The sequence below is a fragment of the Rhinolophus ferrumequinum genome, chromosome 23 (genome assembly GCF_004115265.2).
Source record: "Rhinolophus ferrumequinum isolate MPI-CBG mRhiFer1 chromosome 23, mRhiFer1_v1.p, whole genome shotgun sequence".
Taxonomy (NCBI): Eukaryota; Metazoa; Chordata; class Mammalia; order Chiroptera; family Rhinolophidae; genus Rhinolophus; species Rhinolophus ferrumequinum.
The window spans coordinates 45,059,469-45,079,110 of NC_046306.1; the positions used below are offsets into that span (position 1 = coordinate 45,059,469).

Sequence of the window (19,642 nt, forward strand, 5' to 3'; positions counted from 1 at the left end):
GCCTGAGAGCAAGAGGACTGAAGTATGCACACAGTGCTAAGGCCCATTGGTGAGCTCTAAGTCATCAAATCATTAGGATTTCTAGATGGGACCTCGAAATGTCCTCATTCACCAAGTCCAGAGAGGCACTTCATAGTTTGCTTCTTGTATCATGCTGCTTTCCTCAGACTTTTGCCTATCCATGACTGTGCCTGGGACACATGTCTACCAGATAGAGGCTGAAAAAAAATCAGGATGGTCCTGGTCAAGCCAGGACAGCTTGTCAACCCTGGCAAATGAGATCCTTCGGAATATAGCCTTCTGAGCCATGTGTCCTCACCCTCTGCAGATCTCTTTGTTTCCCCAGTGGGATAGCTTCTGCTTCAGGAGCTGTGAAGAGTTAGAAAACTCAAGGGGCAGCTTGATGTTTTTGAAATCAGGGTATGTCCTGGGGAGAGACAGCTATGAGGCTTCCTTTGGGTCGGTGGTGTGGGTCTTGCCCCTCAGGTTGAAGAGGTGGGGATCCACTCTGCACGACCTGTAGATTTGTAAGCAGAATTGTGATGCAATGTGTGCAATTTTATTCTTGTGTGTGTGTGTGTGTGTATGTGTGTGTGTGTGTAGATAGATAGATAGATAGAGAGAACTAATTTGCTTCTGAACCCTACAAAAACATTCACTTGAGTCATTTATTGAGGAAAAAAGAGTTAAAATCCCAAACTAGAGTAAAGTTAGGGAACAATTGGTGGCTCAGTGATAGTGGATCAACCGAAAAGCAGGAGGTCTAAGCCACTTCCCTTTCATCCTCATTATTCAATCTTAACAAAAGTTTGGAAAGAACCATGGAAAGTCATCCCTTGGAGCACATGAAAGGCACTGGGAAAGGTGTTGACTGTAAAGAAGGAGGGGCCTCATCAGCACCTGTTTTCACGTGCACATGTACGAGGTAGAGCTGAGGTCACGGACAGATTCTACACACCATGTAGGAAATTAACCTCCCTGCATTATGGTCACATCTCCTCATCCTACTCCATAATTATATTAAATACCCCCCCCCACACACACACCAATGTGGGCACATCAGAAAGAGAGAACGTGCAAGGGATGTGACAGCTCTGCACACAACTTCAAAATGTCCTTCGTTCTCTGAGTTTGTTAACTTAGCAGGACCCTTTCACAAGGATACCTTTTGCCAATGAGCTGTTCAGATTCCTCAGGATGCCTGGAGGGGAAATCCCTTCCTAGCCGTCTAAGATTAAGTTCACTTTATTTGTAATAGGGGGTTTGGGAGGATTGAGGTTCATGATGACCAACAGAAAAAGCTGGCAAGCTGGAATCTTGCACTTGCTGCTCTGTTGCCAGCAGCATGTGCTGTAATGACTCTTTTGATGGCAGGGTCCTTTTGTGACATAAGCTGGACAGTATTGTGCACATGATGCCAGAGTGTGTTACTGTATAGGGCTGTAAACCCCATCTCGTGCATATGAGTATTTGATATTGATTAAAATAATGTAATACTTTTACATTATGCTCTTATTTTGTAGCATTTTTACATTTTACATTACACAATTTCAAGGGTAGTGTTGACCACATGAGGTTTTCCTTTGATGCTCTTTTAGAAACTATTTCAAGACACAGCTCCAGAGTATCACCTGAGCTCTTGTTACACCCAAATATGGTCATCTTCATCATCCACATAATCAATTATTATCAGAGCTTGTGTCTGTCACCACTCTGGTGTGACAACACTGATCTCACCCCTCATCCTGGCAATCCTAAATTCTTACATATCTCTTCTCACAAACCTCCTACATCCTTTGTGGATGGATACAGAAAGAGGGCCATGGGCAGTGAGTTCCGCCCATGACTTTGTTAGGAAGGGAAGAGAAAGGAAGGGAAAGGCAAGGAAGGGCACCAGTGTGGAGCAGAGGACGTGAGCATTGCAGAGCAGCAAATTGAGCTGGCCTCAGGCCCCTGTGTGGTATTTCATCACTAATGACACATGAGGTTCAAGAACAGATCTGAGCATTTGAGTCACAGGTTCTAAGCCCCTTATGTTCCAGGATTCTGTGTCAATAGCACCTGAGTGGGCTTTAGGGCATCTCAATGTCACTCTCTTGGATCGGCCATCCCTGACCATCTCCACTTTCTCCCTGCCACACCCATCCTGTTCCCTGTCTTTGTTTCTTGCTGACCTTCCCATACTCTGTAATTACTTTATCAGCTATTGGTTTGTAGTCTTATTGTCATGCCCCCTGGGGGTTGGATCTTTCTCTTACTGATCCCCATTACCTTTGAGTTCAGAGTGGCATTAAGCACTGAGGAGGTCTGCAGTAAAGATGTGTCGGGTGAGTGGGTGTGCAGCTAAGCCTTCATGCCAATTATGTGGGAATGTATCTAGGGAAGGCTAATGTTCAGATCAAACAGGATCCTTGTGGGTTGAGACAGTGGTCAAAGAAGGCTTTATAGAGAAGGTGGGCCTTGGCTAGCCTTGGCAGATGGGCAGCATGTGGTCTGTGGACATCGGGTAGACCTGGAAGGCAGAGCTCCTGGACCACCATCAAACACCTTTCAGCAGCTGCCCATGTTGTGTGTGTGGGGGGGTGTTGGTAAGAGAATTATGAGTTGACCTTTGACATTCCAGGACAGTTGTGCCCAGCTGGTGCAAAACCTCAATCTTATCAAATATGAACCAGTGTGCAATATCTCTGCTAGAAATTTGGGTGTGGAAAGCCCCAAATGGCTGTTATGGACTTGGTTACTGGGAGAATGTCTACTTGTGGGTAGGGGATTGGGAGAGAAAATGGGAATGAAATGGGGCTCCTCTACCTCTGGTTGCTTTATGAGGGTTCAAAAATGCTCTCAGGTTGTTGAGGAGGCACAGTAAGCAGACCCCCAGGCAGTTCAATTGCTTGCAGCTTCTTTGCTCAAGGTCCACCCTCCAGGAACTGTAGCTTGGGTGTGAGTAGAGGAGCTGGCCTGGTTCATTTTCAAAGGAATCAAATTTGTTTTGCAAACTTTAAAAGTGAAAAATGTATTTATTTTTCTCTTTGGCACACAACTTAGAAGTGACGAGAGTTTTCCCAACTGTACCATCATGAGCCACTTCTGCTCCTAGAAAAATCAAGCTGAGTTTTAGTCCAGAAGATCTTTCACATGTGAAAAGCAAGTGAAAATTGAGAAATTTTAATTGCACAGGGAACACAGAATGAAAAACAGCATAAACTGCCATGACTATGCAAATCAAGGCTCTGCAAACATTGACACTAAACATTAAGGACAACCTTTCCATGTGGTTCTGCTAATGAGACCTTCTTCAAAACAAACAAACAAACAAACCAAACAAACAAACAAACAAAACAAAACAAAACAAAAAGCCTACTCTCTTTTGTAGACAGAGAAACAAAATTTGCCTGGAGTTGTGGATTCCCAATGGATTTGCTAACCCTATCAAGCTTGTCTCTAACAAAGTGAATCCGTGTGGGCTGAATACCCATTGCAGCACCAGTGAGCAGTGCACCCCCTTTCCCTGCAACCCCAGAGGGTTCCTGCCAGAGCAGGAGCCACTTTGCATTGGGCAGTGGCAGAGGAAAAACATGGATAATATAGTGAAAAGATGTAGGTCTGGAAATCCAGGGGTGAGTGAGTCCTGGGACTGATGACTGCAGAGGCCTGAGTGTCATCTGTGAGAAGGGAAGGAGGTTGGGGTGTGTGGGGACAAAGTGAGTTATGTGAAGGCGCTTCATAAACTGTAGTGTGGATCGTTGGTTTGATGTGGGAAGGGGGAGGCACTTGTGGTTAATCTCTCGCAGCTCATGAATTCTGGGCATATCTTTTCACCTCTTTGAGCTTCAACTTTCTAAAATCTCTGTTCTCATTTCCCAGACCTCACCAATGGAGATTGTTGCAGGCTAGGTTCTCCAGGAAGCAATTTCAGGGTGAAGGGTAAAAAGTTTATTGGGGACTAACACGTGTGAACTGGAAATGGAAGAAGACAGACTGCAGGAGAAGCTGTCAGAATATAGGGAAATGGCAGCCATCAGGTGCTGCCCAGCAAAGAACGCTGGTGGAGGAAACCTGGTTGGGTGGAAATGCCTGCGCCCTCTGCAACTGCTCGGCTCAGCCATTGGCTAGGAAGAGTGTGGCTGTAGCTCTGAGGCCACACTCCTCACAGCAGGCCGCCTGGGTCTGAGTACAGTAGCTGTGCCTAGACCACAGGTTCCATGTAAAAGCAGCTGAAGAGATCTTGGCTTCCACCCTCAGGCAGGTTCAGGTGGGAACACATTACTCTGAAAACTGCTGAGTATTCCTGAGGGGCACCTGGTGTATATGAGCACATCATCACCAACACCTCAGTTGGCCATCTTTTCCAACTCTTCTCTCTGTCCTCACTGAGGGTGGCCCCATGTCCAAGCATCTCACTCTTGTGTCTCTGCGGGACCCACCCCCACCCCCCACCCAACCTGACCTGAGAATGTCAGTTCCCCAGTGGTTCCCCGCTGAGGTGAGGAGAGCCTGAGGCTAAGCCCTTTGAGTTGTACTGGGCACCCCTATCTGTCAGGGCTCAGCTGTAGCTGGCCTGAAGGCAGGTTGAGTGAAAAAAACTCCAGCCTTGGAGGCTTTGTAGCTGTGTCACAATCCTGGCTCCTTCTCTGTCTCAGATGCTAACATGCTCTTTGCCTGCAGGATTCTGGCTTCCTGGCTCAGGTGACACAGCCTAGTCAGGATCTCACACAGGTGCAAGCTTGATTCCCTGCCCTGCAGTGGGTAACGGGGTCTAAGGTGCTGGACCACCCACATGTGGGCAGCTTAAGCCCTTTGTCCATCAAACACAGCTTTGGTTTAGGGTCTACAAGCATGGGCCGTAAGACAGATGAACAGATGTGGCTGGAGCTGAAGACAACGGTGGAGGGGAGCGGTGATGAAGGCTCAAGGTGATTATGGAAGTATATGTGGGAAGAGGCAGGCAGTCACAGGGATGGAAGATGCATGAGCTTGGGTAGTGTTATGAGCTGAATTGTGCTCCCCCAAATCCATATGTTAAAGACCTAACTCCACATGTACGGATACCCACAGTCTTGGCTTCCACTTCTGCACTGTCCCCATATGGCTCTGAGTATCCCCAGATCTGATCTCTTCCTGTCTTTTTCCCTCTAGGGCCCATCACAGAAGATGCTCAGCAAATGCTTGTCATACCACACTGATGTAGAACAGGCTGCCCTGCAGCCTCACATCTCTGGTTCTATTCCAAAGTGATGCCAAAGGACTCAGCATGGATAAGTCCTGTGGAGAAGCCTGCAGCTCCTGCGGCCCCTGCTGGACCTTGCCCAGCCGCAGTACTCAAAAGCAGTCGGTTCTCCCCTTCTTCACTGGAAAGGAACAGGAGAAACCGAACCCTTCCTGTGCACAGCTCTGGCCCTGTGGATCTGATTTCTGACTAGGACTTGGAGGAGTGGAGGCATGTGGCTCCTGAAGGCATCTGAACCAGTGTCGTGGAAATGAGAGCCAGGCTGCTGGCAGTGTGTGTCTGACCTGGCATGAACATCTCCCTGGCCTGCACCTTCACAGAGCAGCTGGGGAAGGAAGGTTGGCCAGTAGTGAGGAGACCTGAGTCCCGTTCTCCACCAACTGTCCGTGTGGACCTGAGCATGTCCCCTCTGGGAGTCCTGGCTCTGTCACCTATGAAGAGGCCCATCGTCCCTTCTGAACCAGAGGATTTCTGTGAGGCTCAGTGGTTGAGTAGACAGGAGAGCCTTCTTTACAAAGCCCCGTGTCATATCAAATGTGAGAGGCATTTATTGTTCTGTCACTGTTTTAGAATCAACACTTGCGCTGCTAAAGGCAGATGGGTATGTATCCGGGGAAGCTGAAGCTTCTTCCAGGAGACAGGATTCCTTTCTCTTCTTCTCTTCTTCCCCCTTTCCTTTTCTCTCTTAGTTAAACTATGGTAAGGGATACGAATGAAGTGTGGTCGTTCTGAGAGTGGATTTCAAGCTTACCAGCCTGGTTGGTGCTCCACCTAGGTGGTGCTAAATTCAGTCAGTTTTCACCTGCTTGTGTTGTGAATGATTGAGACAGATGGTAAAGTACAGGTTGGCTGATTCTCTGTTTTGGGGCTGTCCTGTGCATTGTAAGATGTTGAGCAGCATCCCTGGTCTCTATCCTCACCCCAGTCAGAATGGCTATCATCAACAAGACAAATAATCACAAGTGTCGGAGAAGCTGTGGAGGAAAAGGAACCCTCACACACTGTTGGTGGGAGTGCAGACTGGTGCAGCCGCTATGGAAGGCAGTGTGGAGGTGCCTCAAAAAATTACGAATAGAATTACCATATGACCCAGCAATCCCTCTCCTGGGTATCCACCCCAAAAATCTGAAAACATTTATCCATAAACATATATGTGCTCCAATGTTCATGGTGGCTTTATTTACAGTGGCCAAGTCATGGAAACAACCAAAGTGTCCTTTGATAGATGAATGGATAAAGAAGATGTGGTATGTATACACAATGGAATACTATTCTGCCATGAGAAAAGGTGATGTAGTATCATTTGTGACAACATGGATGGATCTTGAGATCATTATGCTAAGGGAAATAAGTCAGACAGAAACAATTGAGAACCATAGGATTTCATTGATAGGTGGTATATAAAACTGAAAACAACGAAGGAAGAAGACAAACAAATGAACAAACTGAACTCATAGACACAGACAACAGTCTAGTGCTTACCACAGTGTAAGGGGTGAGGATTGTGGTAGATGAGGCTAACAGGGATCAAATATATGGTAATGGAAGGGGAACTGACTCTGGGTGGTGAACACACAATGTGATAGATTTATGATTGTGGGGACAGAGCCAGGAGTGCAGTTTCCAGGCTCTCGGCCTCATGTGGAAAGGTGCTGGCTCAGGTAGTAAATGGCCATCAACTGTGATTGGATGGCCATCAGCTGTGGCTAGTTGGCCGTCAGCTGTAACCAGTGAGCCATTGGCCACTAGTATAACTCTCGTGGCTACACTAGCAGAAAATGCGAGCTAGCAAGAAGATGGTGGCTGGCAAGCGCGGATTGCAGTTAGGAAGGCAGGTGGCGGACAGTGTGGCTCCTGCTTCCTGTGACTCCAACCAAGCTGTTAGCGAGAATATAGTGGTATGACTCCCCTACCTATGGCTCCACAGGTGTTCCTTTATGGCCTCACCATGTCCTGCATTCTTATATGGGGAGTGGGACCAGAGACCCCGCCTGACACCCTGCATGACAATGATGTATTACATAATTGTACAACCGAAACCTATGTAACTTTAGTACAGTTGTCACCCCAATAAACTTTAATTAAACAGAACAAAAAAACCCACCTCAGGCATCAGGCCCTGAAACTCAGGCCAGAGGCTTAAGGCAGATTTGGCCTTGGCTCAGTAACCATTTGACATATATCTGGGGGTAGTAACAGTTGTTGGCTAATGGGAAGGCTGTTCTTTTAATGCATTTTAAAGCCAGAGGCTGCTCCTAATGAAGGAGGCCTCTAGCATCTTGGCAGGTGCCGGGTAACTGACTAAGTGTGAGAAATGCACTGCTCAGCTATTTTCAGGGCCCTGGTCCCAGTTAGCTGTATGGTCCAACTGTCTGTGGCACTGTGGGGACAGAGCCAGGAGTGCAGTTTCCAGGCTCGCACCCTCACATGGAAAGGTGCTCACTTGGGTAGTAAATGGCCATCAACTGTGATTGGATGGCCATCAGCTGTGGCTAGTTGGCTGTCAGCTGTAACCAGTGAGCCATTGGGCACTAATATAACTACTGTGGCTACGCTAGAAGCAAATAGGGGCTAGCAAGAAGATGGTGGCTGAGCTAGCAAGTACGGATTGCAGTTAGCAAGTGGGGTTGGTTGGTTGGCAAAGAAGCAGACGGCAGGTTATAGATCGTGTGGATCCTGCTTCCTGTGTCTCCAACCCAGCCGCCAGTGAGACTATATCAGTATGACTCCCCTATCTATGGCTCCATGGGTGTTACTTTTTGGCCTCACCATGTCCTGTGTTCTTATGTGGGGAGCGGGACCAGAGACCCTGCAGGGCACTCTGCATGACAGGCACCTTGGGCAGCTGCTGATAGCACAGTGACCTACAGATGTGGCCTGTCTCACCATGTTCTCCTTGGACCCATTGTAGTTCATTGGGGAGAGTTGGACTATCTGGGCAAGTGGGACATCTGGTGAAACTGCAAGTACCTGGCAAAAGGGTGGGGGGGCACTTGATGAAGAGGGGAACCTGGTGAAGAGGGGAACACCTTGTGAAGTGAGTACGCCTGTTGAAGAAGGGGCAGGGAAGAACCTTGTGGCAGCTAGAGATAGGTTAGCCATGGATGCCCTTAAGGGTGGGGGAGGGACAGCACCGTGCACAGGAATGAGACATGCCCTGACCAGCTTTTCTGAGATCTTATTTTCCATGGAAGTCTCCTCAGGTCTTCCACCCTACTCCCCACATTGCTCCCACCACCAGCTGGCAAAGACATGCTGTGAAACATAAACCAAAGTACTTTTCAGGTCTCTAAGAGTGTTGTTGACACGGCGACAGGGGGTCTGGGCTCAGATGAAATTTTTCTTACTTGTAAAAACCACAGCTGAGCAACATGGTGTAAAAGGCAGCTGATGGGGTTTAGGATTCAATGGTGTGGGATGCATCTTGACTTTGCTGTTTCCCAGGTGCATGACTTAGGTGAAAATTACTCATGTGCTCTGGGTCTGTATCTGTCAATAAAATAGTTGTAGTAAACAGTTTTTACAGGAATGGAATCAGCTGCTCTCGAAGAGTAGGCTGTGCCATGGTGAGGGACAAGGAAGCAAATTCCATGAGTAGTGCTTTGTTACCTGGAGGGGACACCAGACTGGTGCTTCCCTCCTTGCTCTGCAGCTGCCACTTGCATGGTGCTGGGCAAGTTACCTTCTCTGAATCTCAATTCTGTCACCTACCCGCTGGAGTTCTTGGGACTACATGAGATAATGTGCAGGGCCTGTGCAGGGCGGTGCCTCATCGGTGGTGGCTGCAATGACAACTGGGATAATGTGAATTTATGGGCACATGGCAGCCCTGGCACATTTAGAAGACTGCTATGCTGTGCAGCAGTCGTGAACAGAACCACTGAAGATGACATAGAACCATGTTCCCCACGGGTCATAGGACTGCACTGCACTGTGTCCACCTATTAAGTGAGGGGTAGGGCCACATGTGCTTCATTCAGCTGTCCTAACAGGTTCGGACCGGACCCTACCACACACATATGACCATTCACACCATATAGTACTACATATGGTTCTGGTAATGGTCCTTGGGAAGGACTTGGTAGAGCTTCACAAAGTACAAACAGGGCTAAGCTATGCAGTATGATTAAAAAAAAAAACACAAAAAACAACAAAAAACAAAACTATGGCGAATGTTTTAATAAAAAAAGTTTATTACAGTAAAAGACACATTGCCATGAACTTCCCTCAAAATATTCCCCCTTGCTTTGAACACAGTAATCCCATCATTCTTGCTACTTTCTGAAGCAGTTCTGGAAGTCCTCTTTTGTTAGTGTCTTTATGAGTGTTTAAGAAATGATGTATGTAGAAAATAGCCTGAGAAATGGGCAAATGGATTCATCCTCTATCATGACAATGCTTGGTGTCACACATTGCTTCTGTCAAATAAAAACACTACAGTGTATCCTCATCCACCTTATTCACCGTATCTGGCATCATTTGACTTCTGGCTCTTTCCCGAAGTCAAAATGACCATGAAAGGTAAACATTTTAAATCGATTCAGGACATTGAAGCAGCCACGACAGCACAAATAAAGACACTCATGAAAGAGGACTTCCAGAACTGCTTCAGAAAGTGGCAAGAATTATGGGATAAGAGCGTTCAAAGTGAGGGGGAGTTTTTTGAGGGGGATTAATGACAATGTGTCTTTTACTATAATAATTTTTTAATTTAAACATTCACTGTATTTTTTTGATCACACCTCATATTTTAAATGGAGGCTTTTCCATCTGCAAAGTCAGGGACTGAGAGAGGATAGGAGGTTGGTGTAGCAGGAGACAGGATGCCTGGGCACAGAGGGATTGGGGTAGAGCAACCATGAAGTGGTGGTAGAGATGGTAAGATGGGACACACAGGGTTGGTTCTACTTCTTAACCAAATCCAAAAACATGCAACTTTGGACACCTCTTGAACGTAAAATGAACTGTTTTAGGACAAATACAAAGAAGTCCATTTCATACAATGGCTCCTGATGAATAAACCCTGAGAGATAGCACTGAAAAGATGGGAGGACACAAACAAGCTGTGGGATGACTACCTTGACACTGGGAATAATGGTGACCACCCCACCTTTCTCACATGACCCATGCGAGTGGCTGGGGTCTGTGTCCATGTACTCAGCAGAATCCTAGGAAGTGGGCCTCATTCATCATCCTCTTCTAAAGATGAGGTTCAGAGAAGTACACCCATCTATCCAGGATCACAGAGCTAGAAAGTACTGATCCCAAATCCATGCCTTCTCCAGGTTATTCTGACTCTTATAGGGACATTTGGGCTTCTTCCATATACTCTTTTGAGAGCACATTTTTGAAGCATCCATTAGAGCCAAATAGTAGAGGATCTTGGACTTGACCCAGGAAGGCAGTGGTAGTAATTTTCAAAATATTAAGTTTTTAAGGTCAAGGGTGAGGGAGATCAAACCTGAGTGCTTTCTCTAGGACACTTGTACCGCACACTGGAACCACCAGGCTGTACCTCTGATCAATCAAATCAGGAATTTGGAGCTAGGACCCAAGCAGCAGGAATTCTGTAAATGCTGGGGTGAAATCTCTCCTAGAGAGATGGTCTCAGTGTCCACCAAAAGTATCAGGAAAACAATACTTAGTAACAGTATTCAAGGTGGAACTCAAGCAGCCAGAGATGATTTAATTCTCATCTTAGGAGACCTGTTTCAGCAGCTGAGTCCTGGGTGGCTCTGTGATTATTTAAACAAATAAAAACTATAAGTGAAACCCAAGAATTGTTATTAATCAGAAAGAAAAGTCTTAAGCAAAAAAGCTAAAAGATAATTTTTGTTAAATAATGAACACTCGTGAAACAGCAGAGAACTGGTATTAAAATGTCTGTGATTACTTATTTCTCAGCATTCATCTGATAACTTAAGCAGCATAAAACAATAGTTGCACTTTAAAAAAATGACAAGAAAATACCTATTCATTTAGTCGACAGAATGGTCATCTCCTAAGATCACTAGTGCCACTACTTATCACCAAGGTGAGTGCTAACTCTTTATGGTGAGGTGGCATCCACAGCTCCTTTGCTTTGAGTTCTGGAGCAAAGCCTGGGGCCCTTTTGGGAGGAGTCTTAGGAAGGACTGTGGCCTGCTCCCCACCCCTAGATCAATGAGGCCCAAGATTGCAGATTGCTGTGTGGTGGCTGCTGTGTTTGGACATGTTCCAAGGGAGAGCAGGTGTTCCTAGGCTGGGGACAGTGTGGAGGGAATAAAAGACTGGGCCTGGGGACAGGTCCCACGCTATTCTGGCTTTGTACTTTCAGGGATGGACCTATCTGAAGACCAGTGACAACATGGGTCCTGCCAGCAGTTTTGTTTTTCTTCTTGGTCAGGGAAGGAGAGTGGACTGAGGGAATGCCAGAGGAGTCAACCATGGAAACAGCCAGAAGGCATGTCCCCTGCCTTCTGCCTATTGCACCATACTCCATAAAAAATAAACACATTGTTACTGTTTGTATATTGCTAACACTATGGTATTACAGGCACTGGCAGACTGCAGAAAGAGCTGCTCTGTCATTAAACTACCAGAAACCATCCAGAGACAGTCTCGTGGATCAGGATCTCTGGAGCTTCCACTTGGAAAGGTTAGCAGTGCCCATTTGTTTCATGGTCTACACAGTGCTGTGAAAATTAAATTAAAGGGTAAAAACCAAAGAAATCCATGGGTAGAAATTTCAGGGTGTTATGGAGTTGTTTGGCAATAATTTATGCTATACAGTGTCACACATATGTGTCTCTCTTGCCAGCCCTGATTTCTCTGCATCCACATGCAACTGGTCCCAGGTTCTTCCCCTGTGTACCCGGAGGAAGCTCATCATAGGTGATTGTTCTTGGAGAGGTAGGCGATGAGGGCCACAGCCACGCCCACATAGATGCCAGTTCCAATTGTAATGGAGAGCACAGCCAGGAACAGCGCTCGCCGAGAACTGTTGCCAGCCTGGTGGAAGTCCCCCTTGGCCACGGCTTTGTTCGTCTGTAGAGTTGGAAAGGAAGGGGGGAGAAGAAAGTCAAGATGAGCAAGTCAGAACAAATAAAGTGAGTGTAGGGCTCACCTCTGGCTCCCTTCCAATCTTGAACTTAACTGATTCCAGAGAGAAAGGACTTGCCAAGGGGAACTGTACAAGCTCCCAGCTGTTAATAGCAGTTCTCTCTAACTGGCAGGGAAGGAATAGGCAGGTGTTGCTTATTACTGCTTCCCTACGGCAAGGCACTCAAAGCACAAAGAAACACAAAAGAGCCCCAAAGAAACACCCATGGTTGGCAGTAACCCAGCTGAGCACCACCGGGGTGAGGCTTGGAGGCTAGAGCACCAGTATGCCTAGGATGGTATAGGTATTACACCTCCAGTGCCCTTCTTTCTACCCAAAATGACACTTCCTTTCATTTGGATAACACTAAAAATTTTAAAGTATGTTCACACTTATTTAATCTTTACAGTATAGTAAGAGTGTGGGGAAAGATATTATGGTTCTCATTTCCCAGGGAAGAAACTGTGGCATGAGATCATTAAATCGATAGCAGGAACTTGAGACTATACTCTTCAGCTGGTGGCCCTGGAATAATGCTCTCCTGACCATATCCCTCCCTGACATAGCTAGCACTGGTACACTTCATCTATCAGGAAAATGATTTGATGTAAGACTAATACCTAGATTTCTGGTTGCTCACTTACATAACAAGGTGTTGGTTTAATAAGATTCATGTTTCTGGGGTTCACGAGGTTGCAAGAATGAGGAGGTTTTGGATGCTATATCTTATTTGGTATTTTCTGACAGATCCATATCCCATCCTCAACCCCTTCCTTCCTTGTCCCACTCTACAAATGAGATTAGGAAAATAAAACCGGGAGTGTGGAAAGGGTCGTGTGATTCAGCTGTGACCATCATGGAGGGAATATCCAATAAAACGGTGGCTCATCTGGCAGATGAGGACAAAGGCTGCTAGGGTGCATAGCTTCCAGAAGTGCCATGTGATGCTGAGGGCAATAACGCCACACGGGTGGTCAGATAAAAGCAGAGCCTATTGCCCTAGTAGAATGTCCTAACTCTCTCTGGCCCATCTCCAGGAACCAGATTCTGGCCGGATCTCATTTCCACATGTCGCTAGTAGTATTTCTACTTTGTGTAGGCAGGTGTGGGAATCAGTATATTTTTTATTTAAATTAAAAACACCAAGGCCTTTGCAATGGACCACAAAGTATGAGACTCCAAGAGGACTCATGGAATTATTTTCCATTCTCTGCGGTCCTGACCCGATCTTACGAGGTTTGAAGCTGTGTCGGGTTGAGAAGGGACTCTGGTCTGCTTTGTGGCCTCCCTCTCTTTTCCCCAATTTCTGAATCTCAAAGGCCAGTTTCTGTGACTTCCTTCCCCATTTTTTTTTTTTTTTTTTGGCTTGGAAACGAGTTTGGAAGCTAACCATCAACAATTTTTTTTTTAATTGAAGTTCATTGGGGTGACAATTGCTAGTAAAGTTATATAGCTTTCAGGCATACAATTCTGTAATACATCATCTATATATCACATTGTGTGTTCACCACCACCACCAATTTTCAATGAAGCAGGGCTAAGGGGTTGCAGAATGGGAAGCCTCCTAGGACAGTAGTACTTAAATAATTAATTAATTAAGTCTTAATTAGCTGAGTTTAATTTTATCTAGCAGCACTCCCACACTCTAAGGTCCTAGGACATAATTCACTATAAATACCTGTCCTTCAAGCATCCACCCTCATTAGAATGGAATTTGCTGCTATCTCTGCCATTAGCACTATCCTTGTCACCATCACTGGCTTCTGCTGCAGGAGCAATGCAGAGATACAGAGAGGAAGTCAGTGTGGCCACTTCTCATTCCTTACCCCTGGACTCAGGCCCCTACAGGGGCCTCCTGTGTCTCAGAGACCTGACCTATCTCATCAGAGTTCATGCATTTTAGTAATGCCCTTTAGTGGCTGCCTTCCCTGCTCAATGGTGAGTCACCTCCAGAAACAGGTCCACATCTCACTTGTCCATATGTTCTGCCTGAAGCCTGAGCTTATGCTCTGGGAGGAGGGCAGGAACTCACTAAACATTTTTATTAAGATTTTTATTAAAATATAGCTAATGTACAATATTATATTAGCTTCCTGTGTACACCATAGTTATTCAGCATTTATATACCTAAAGAAGTGATCACCATGATAAGTCTAGCAACCATCTGACACCATCCATGCTATCACAATATTACTAACTATATTCTCTATGCTGTACATTATATCCCCATGATTTATTTGTGTTATACCTGGAAATTTGAACCTTTTATTCCCCTTCACCTTTTTAAAATTTTCAATTACATTTGACATTAGACATTATTTTATATTAATTTCAGGTGTACAGCATAGTGATTAGATATTTATATAATTTAAGAAGTGGACTTCTGGGTGGGACCAAAGTGAGGTGGTGGTGCAGGGGCTGGGAGCTCCGGTGGCTACTATGGCGTTCAAGGGCCTCACGGTGCCTCTCATAGTGATGAGTGTGTTCTGGGGCATCGTGGGCTTCCTGGTGCCCTGGTTCATCCCTCAGGGTCCCAACCGTAGAGTTATCATAAGCATGTTGGTGACCCGTTCAGTTTGCTGCTATCTCTTTTGGTTAATTGCAATTCTGGCTCAACTCAACCCTCTCTTTGGACCACAGTTGAAAAATGAAACCATCTGGTATCTCAAGCATCACTGGCCTTGAGGAAGAGGACCCACTCCGGCGCTCAGTCATTGAGGTCACGAAGAGAACTCTAAATGCAGAATCACCTCCAAACCCACCCACCTTCCTCGACTCACCTGTTTTTGGCCATCAGCTGCCTTAAACATCCACACCACATTTGAATATCTCATTCTACAATGCAGTCTTTTTTTCCTCTCACCTTTTTTACACTTTGATGAAATACGTGCCTCCTTAATCTACACTGTGCTGATGCCATAAAATGTTTATGCGCTCTTCTAAGATGGAAGGTGCTACTCTTCTAAGAAACGTCACTCTCTCCTTGGAACCTGTGGATTTGAAGATGGCTCCTGCCTTCTCAACATGGGAATCAGCGAAGTGTGTCAAAGCTGTCACAAGACACTGAGAGTCCAGTGCAGCAGCCAGTAGGAGAACAAGTTCAAGGGAAGATCTGTCCCAACAGAATTACACCAAAGTATATTTTCGGGATGAATTTCTTATTTCTGCCATCTTTTGGAATAAATTATTTTTCTGCTTTCTATGGGGAAAAAAAAAAGAAGTGATCCCCTTGACTAATCCGGTACTCACCTAGCACCATACATGGTTATTACCATATTATTGACTATATTTCCTATATTTTATTTTACACCCCCATGACTATTTTGTAACTACCACTTTGTACTTCTTAATCCCTTCCCCATCTTCACCCACCCCACCCCAACCCCCTCCCATCTGGCAACCATCAAAATGTTCTCTATATCTACAAGTTTCATTCTGTTTTGTTTGTTTATTTTGTTCTTTAGATTCCACATACAAGCAAAATCACATTGCATCTGTCTTTCTCTGTCTAACATATCCACACAGCAAATGGCAAGAAGCCATTCCTTTGAATGGCCAAGCAATATTCCAATGTATATATGTACTACCTTCTCTTTGTCCATTCATCCATCGACAGACACCCAGGCTGCCTCCACATCTTGGCCATTGTAAACAATGTTGCAATGGACGTATAAATGCACATGTCTCCTCAAAGTAGCATTTTCAGTTTCTTCAGATAAATCCCAGAAGTGGGATTTCTGGGTCCTTCTTTGTCTCTTGGTACAGCCTTTGTTTTAGTCTATTTTGTATGGTATAAGTATTGCTACACCAGTTTTTTTTTTTTTTTTTTTTTTTTGATTGAATATCAGCTCCCTTCAAATCCCCCAAGTGGTATCTGCCCCCAAGTGCATGCTCCTGGTTTCTCTGATGGCCTTTGTGAGGAACGCAGGGCACTGGGAAATCTTAACCTGAGCTTTGGCTCAACTCCACAGACCCCTGCCCCATACCCATCTGTGGGTTCTGAGCACATACAGTGCTGGTGCTCTCATCCCCAGGAGCCAAGTGTCTGCTTGGGAATTACTCTTTTTTTTGCTCTCATAGCTGAGGGACTTTGATCTGTATTTTCGTTTGGTTGTAGGGAGATTGTTCAACAGAGACCCAGGAATTTTGTTGTGTTAGAGACACTATCAGCTGAGATGTGTCAGAAACCGTAAAGAGATAAAGACTCATTGGTAAGCAGTCTTCTTTCAGTCATGTTACTCAACATCTGCATGTCACAGAAGCTCTGTGAGGCAGCACTGCTCTTTACATGCTACATACTGACTGGACACCAAGGTCTAACATGTGATCCCTGACATGCTTCCTTTGTTTTAGAAAATCTATCACAGTGTTATAAAACAGCTTGCTCCTTCCATTGAGAGGGTGCAGACTTGGAGAAATGTTTCCACCCTGACAACTTCAGGACTAAAACTCCAGGCTTTTGGGACCAGTTTTCTTGTTGTGCATGAGGGCAGGAGCTTTTTCCCTAGGTCCATGGGTCTTTGAACCTCTGATTCTGAAGGCAAGACTGCATGCACGTGCATTTTTATAAGAAGAGGGTCAGCCAGGCTCTCTGGTTTCACCATATGGCTGTGTTCCAAGCTACTCTGCCTGCTGTATAGGGAGACAAAGAGAAAAGGTACTAAGAAACAGAGCCAAGCCAGCATCTGCTGGCAGGGGCCAGAGGACATCACAGGTTATTCTTGGCTGGAATGAACAGATGTCATTTGCTTGTCCTAATTGGAGACCTAGACTCGTCTCCTCATGTAGTGAATGTTCAGCAAGCACACTGAGAAACTGGACCCCAGGGTATCCATGGGTCTGCTCAGCACCAACTGTATTGTCAGATAGCTTGTAACAGGACTTCTTGAATCTGGTGGACATTCAAATCCCTGGGGAGCTTTGAAAACTCCCAATGCCCAGGCCACACCCCAGGCCAGGTAAGTCAGAAGCTCTGGGCTCAGACTGGGTCTTCTCTGCCTTTCAACCTCTTTGGTGATTCTAACGTACAGGCAAGGGTAAAATCAAGGTGGCCAACAGTCCTGGTTTCCCAGGACGTGGGACTTGCTGTGCTAGGTTGGGACAGTCTAGGCAAACTAGGATGAGAACCATGACTTTGCAGGGAGGAAGCCATAGATCTACCCACGTGGAGAAGATTCTGGTGACTCCTGTATTTCTGACAGAATCACCTTTCACTTCAGCAGGCTCATGATGGGTGGGAAGGAAGCTGGGTGAGTTGGATGTCTATAAGCTCAGCTTCCTTGGAGGTACCACTTTGACTCCTGCACATAAGCTGCATGTCACACATGAAATTATAGTTTGCAGGAAGGGAAGCGGCCCAGACCCATGGCTCTCCCAGTTTTATTTTCAACTTATGGAGTGTTATCTCCAAACCCCATTCTCTCTTGACTGGTTTATGGCCCCAAGGATTATATAACCTCCTGATCCCTCTTTTCTAATGGCAGTATCAGGCTAACACCTATTTATGAAGGGTCAATTCTCCCTGCAGGTGGAAGCCTGGTCCTTTATCCTAGTTGGTCCTCCTGGGAAAATGCCTTCAGTTCTAGGAGGTGATATGAGGCAAAGAAAATGGAAGACTTAATCTCACTTTCACACTTTGTTCTGAGACAATTAAGCAATGTATTTTATATGGTCTTGGGCTTATTAAAGGGTCCCCTTCCTCCTGCCTTGTCCGCATTCCTCTCGCTCCCTCTAAATGCTGCCAGAGACAGATATTTCCAAAGGCAGACATGTTCACATTGCCCCTGAGTGCCCGCTATGGTTCCCATGCCCTGCAGAGCAGCCTATGGCCTTCTGACCCTGAACCTGGACCCACAAGGACCCATCTTGTCATCCATATCTCACCCTTAAATCCCCTCCCATTGTGAGGGCACAGGTGTTCCCAGCCAAGGCTTCATTGAGGACTGTGTGAGACTTTACTTCAAATACTCCACTGATTTCAAAAGGGGACTAGGGAGTCTGAGACTTAGTATCCCCATCTGCACACCTGTGGACCCCACAGGTGGCTGTGAGGATAAAATGAGGTCCATGTGAAGCTCTTACCATGACCTGGGCATCTGGCAGGCCCAGTCAGGGGGGTCTCTCCCATTGTCGCCTGTCCTCTGCCCTCCAGACTCCTTCCCATGGTCACCTACCTGTGGCTGAGAGGCTGACCCAGGCTCCACTGCCAGGTCTCTGGCTACTCCCTGAGTACCACTGGATGGCCCCTGTCAGACACAGGAGGAGAGGGCTGGTCTCATCAACCATTGAGGCCCCAGGAATGACCCCTCCTCCAGCTTCTCCTAAGCCTCCCTCCTGTGCTCTCAGTGCTCCTTGCTCCAGCCACTGCACTGTCTCTTGGGCTAACGACCCCCCCCCCTCCACTGCATTTGTAAATAAACCCTCCTCAAATGATCTAATTGGGGCAGACCGTCTATTTCCTGACTGCAGTTATGGCTTGTTATAAATGCTTGAATCAGTTGTGAAAAGGCTCTCCATTTGGAGAGGGCTCCCTGAGGACTGCCCTGGAGCAGCCTGGTGAGAGGCTCACTGGTGTCCTTCACCTAATTTAGACAGCCTGCTCTCTCCTGAAGGATGTGTTCATCATCCACTGCTGAGAAACACAGCATCTCTAATTTTGTGGCTTAAAACAAGAATAAGTACTTACGTCTCTACCAGTTTGTAAGGGTCAGGAATTTGGGAGCTTCTCTACTTGGGCTCAGAGCGGCCTGGGCTGCAATCACTTTGACATCGTCATGGCATTACCAGCTGAGGCAGGAGCATCAGGGTCCCTATGCACATATGCTTGCTCAGCACAGCTGCCTGAATAGGGGAGGGGCAGGTCACACCTGTTCACAAACATTCCTCTCCTTCCTCATGGCCCTCTTGTCTGCAGTCCACCTACAGTGCCCTCGTAGACAGATGACCTGTTTCCACACAATCTAGGGTTCTGCTTCTGGGGGCCCCTTTATGGGCTGTGACTAGGTTGGTGCTCACAGAGACTTCTCTTGCTTTCCAGGGTGACTATAAACTCCTTTGAAACCACGGGACACACACCTAGTGTCATAGTAGACATATCCTCCCGCCAGAGCAGAATCAAATTGGTGCCAACCATCAGGGGAGTGAGAAATTCAGGCTCTTAAAACTAAGCTAAGTGCTATACCTCCGTCTAGAACTTGGGTTCAAAAGGCAGGTTGCCCATCAACAGCTTTCTCTCAGTACTGCCTCTGTTGCCACGAAGGCAGAAACACGAGGGTCAGTGCTTTGGATGGAAGGGAGGTGACTGCGTGTGACACCAGCCAGCCTCTCACCTAGTA

The 19,642-nt window shown here is 46.3% G+C and overlaps 2 protein-coding genes across 5 annotated transcripts in view; one reads left to right on the plus strand and one right to left on the minus strand.

Annotated features, from left to right (window-relative positions):
• Positions 1-407: 407 nt before the first annotated feature.
• SYNDIG1 (synapse differentiation inducing 1) overlaps positions 408-19,642 on the minus strand; it is a 223,959-nt gene continuing 204,724 nt past the window's right edge. For 2 of the 4 annotated variants that reach the window (XM_033095214.1, XM_033095215.1), the window contains exon 5: positions 9,906-12,253. In XM_033095214.1, coding sequence (XP_032951105.1) covers positions 12,095-12,253 — 159 coding nt within the window. In that variant the 3' untranslated portion in view covers positions 9,906-12,094. Of the gene's footprint in view, positions 518-9,905; positions 12,254-19,642 lie in introns of those variants that run through there. The other 2 variants (XM_033095217.1, XM_033095216.1) reach the window with 2 other exon arrangements.
• LOC117016120 (V-type proton ATPase subunit e 1-like) lies at positions 14,748-15,508 on the plus strand. Its single transcript, XM_033095219.1, has one exon. The coding sequence runs from the start codon at positions 14,748-14,750 to the stop codon at positions 14,991-14,993; it is 246 nt and encodes an 81-aa protein (XP_032951110.1). The 3' UTR covers positions 14,994-15,508.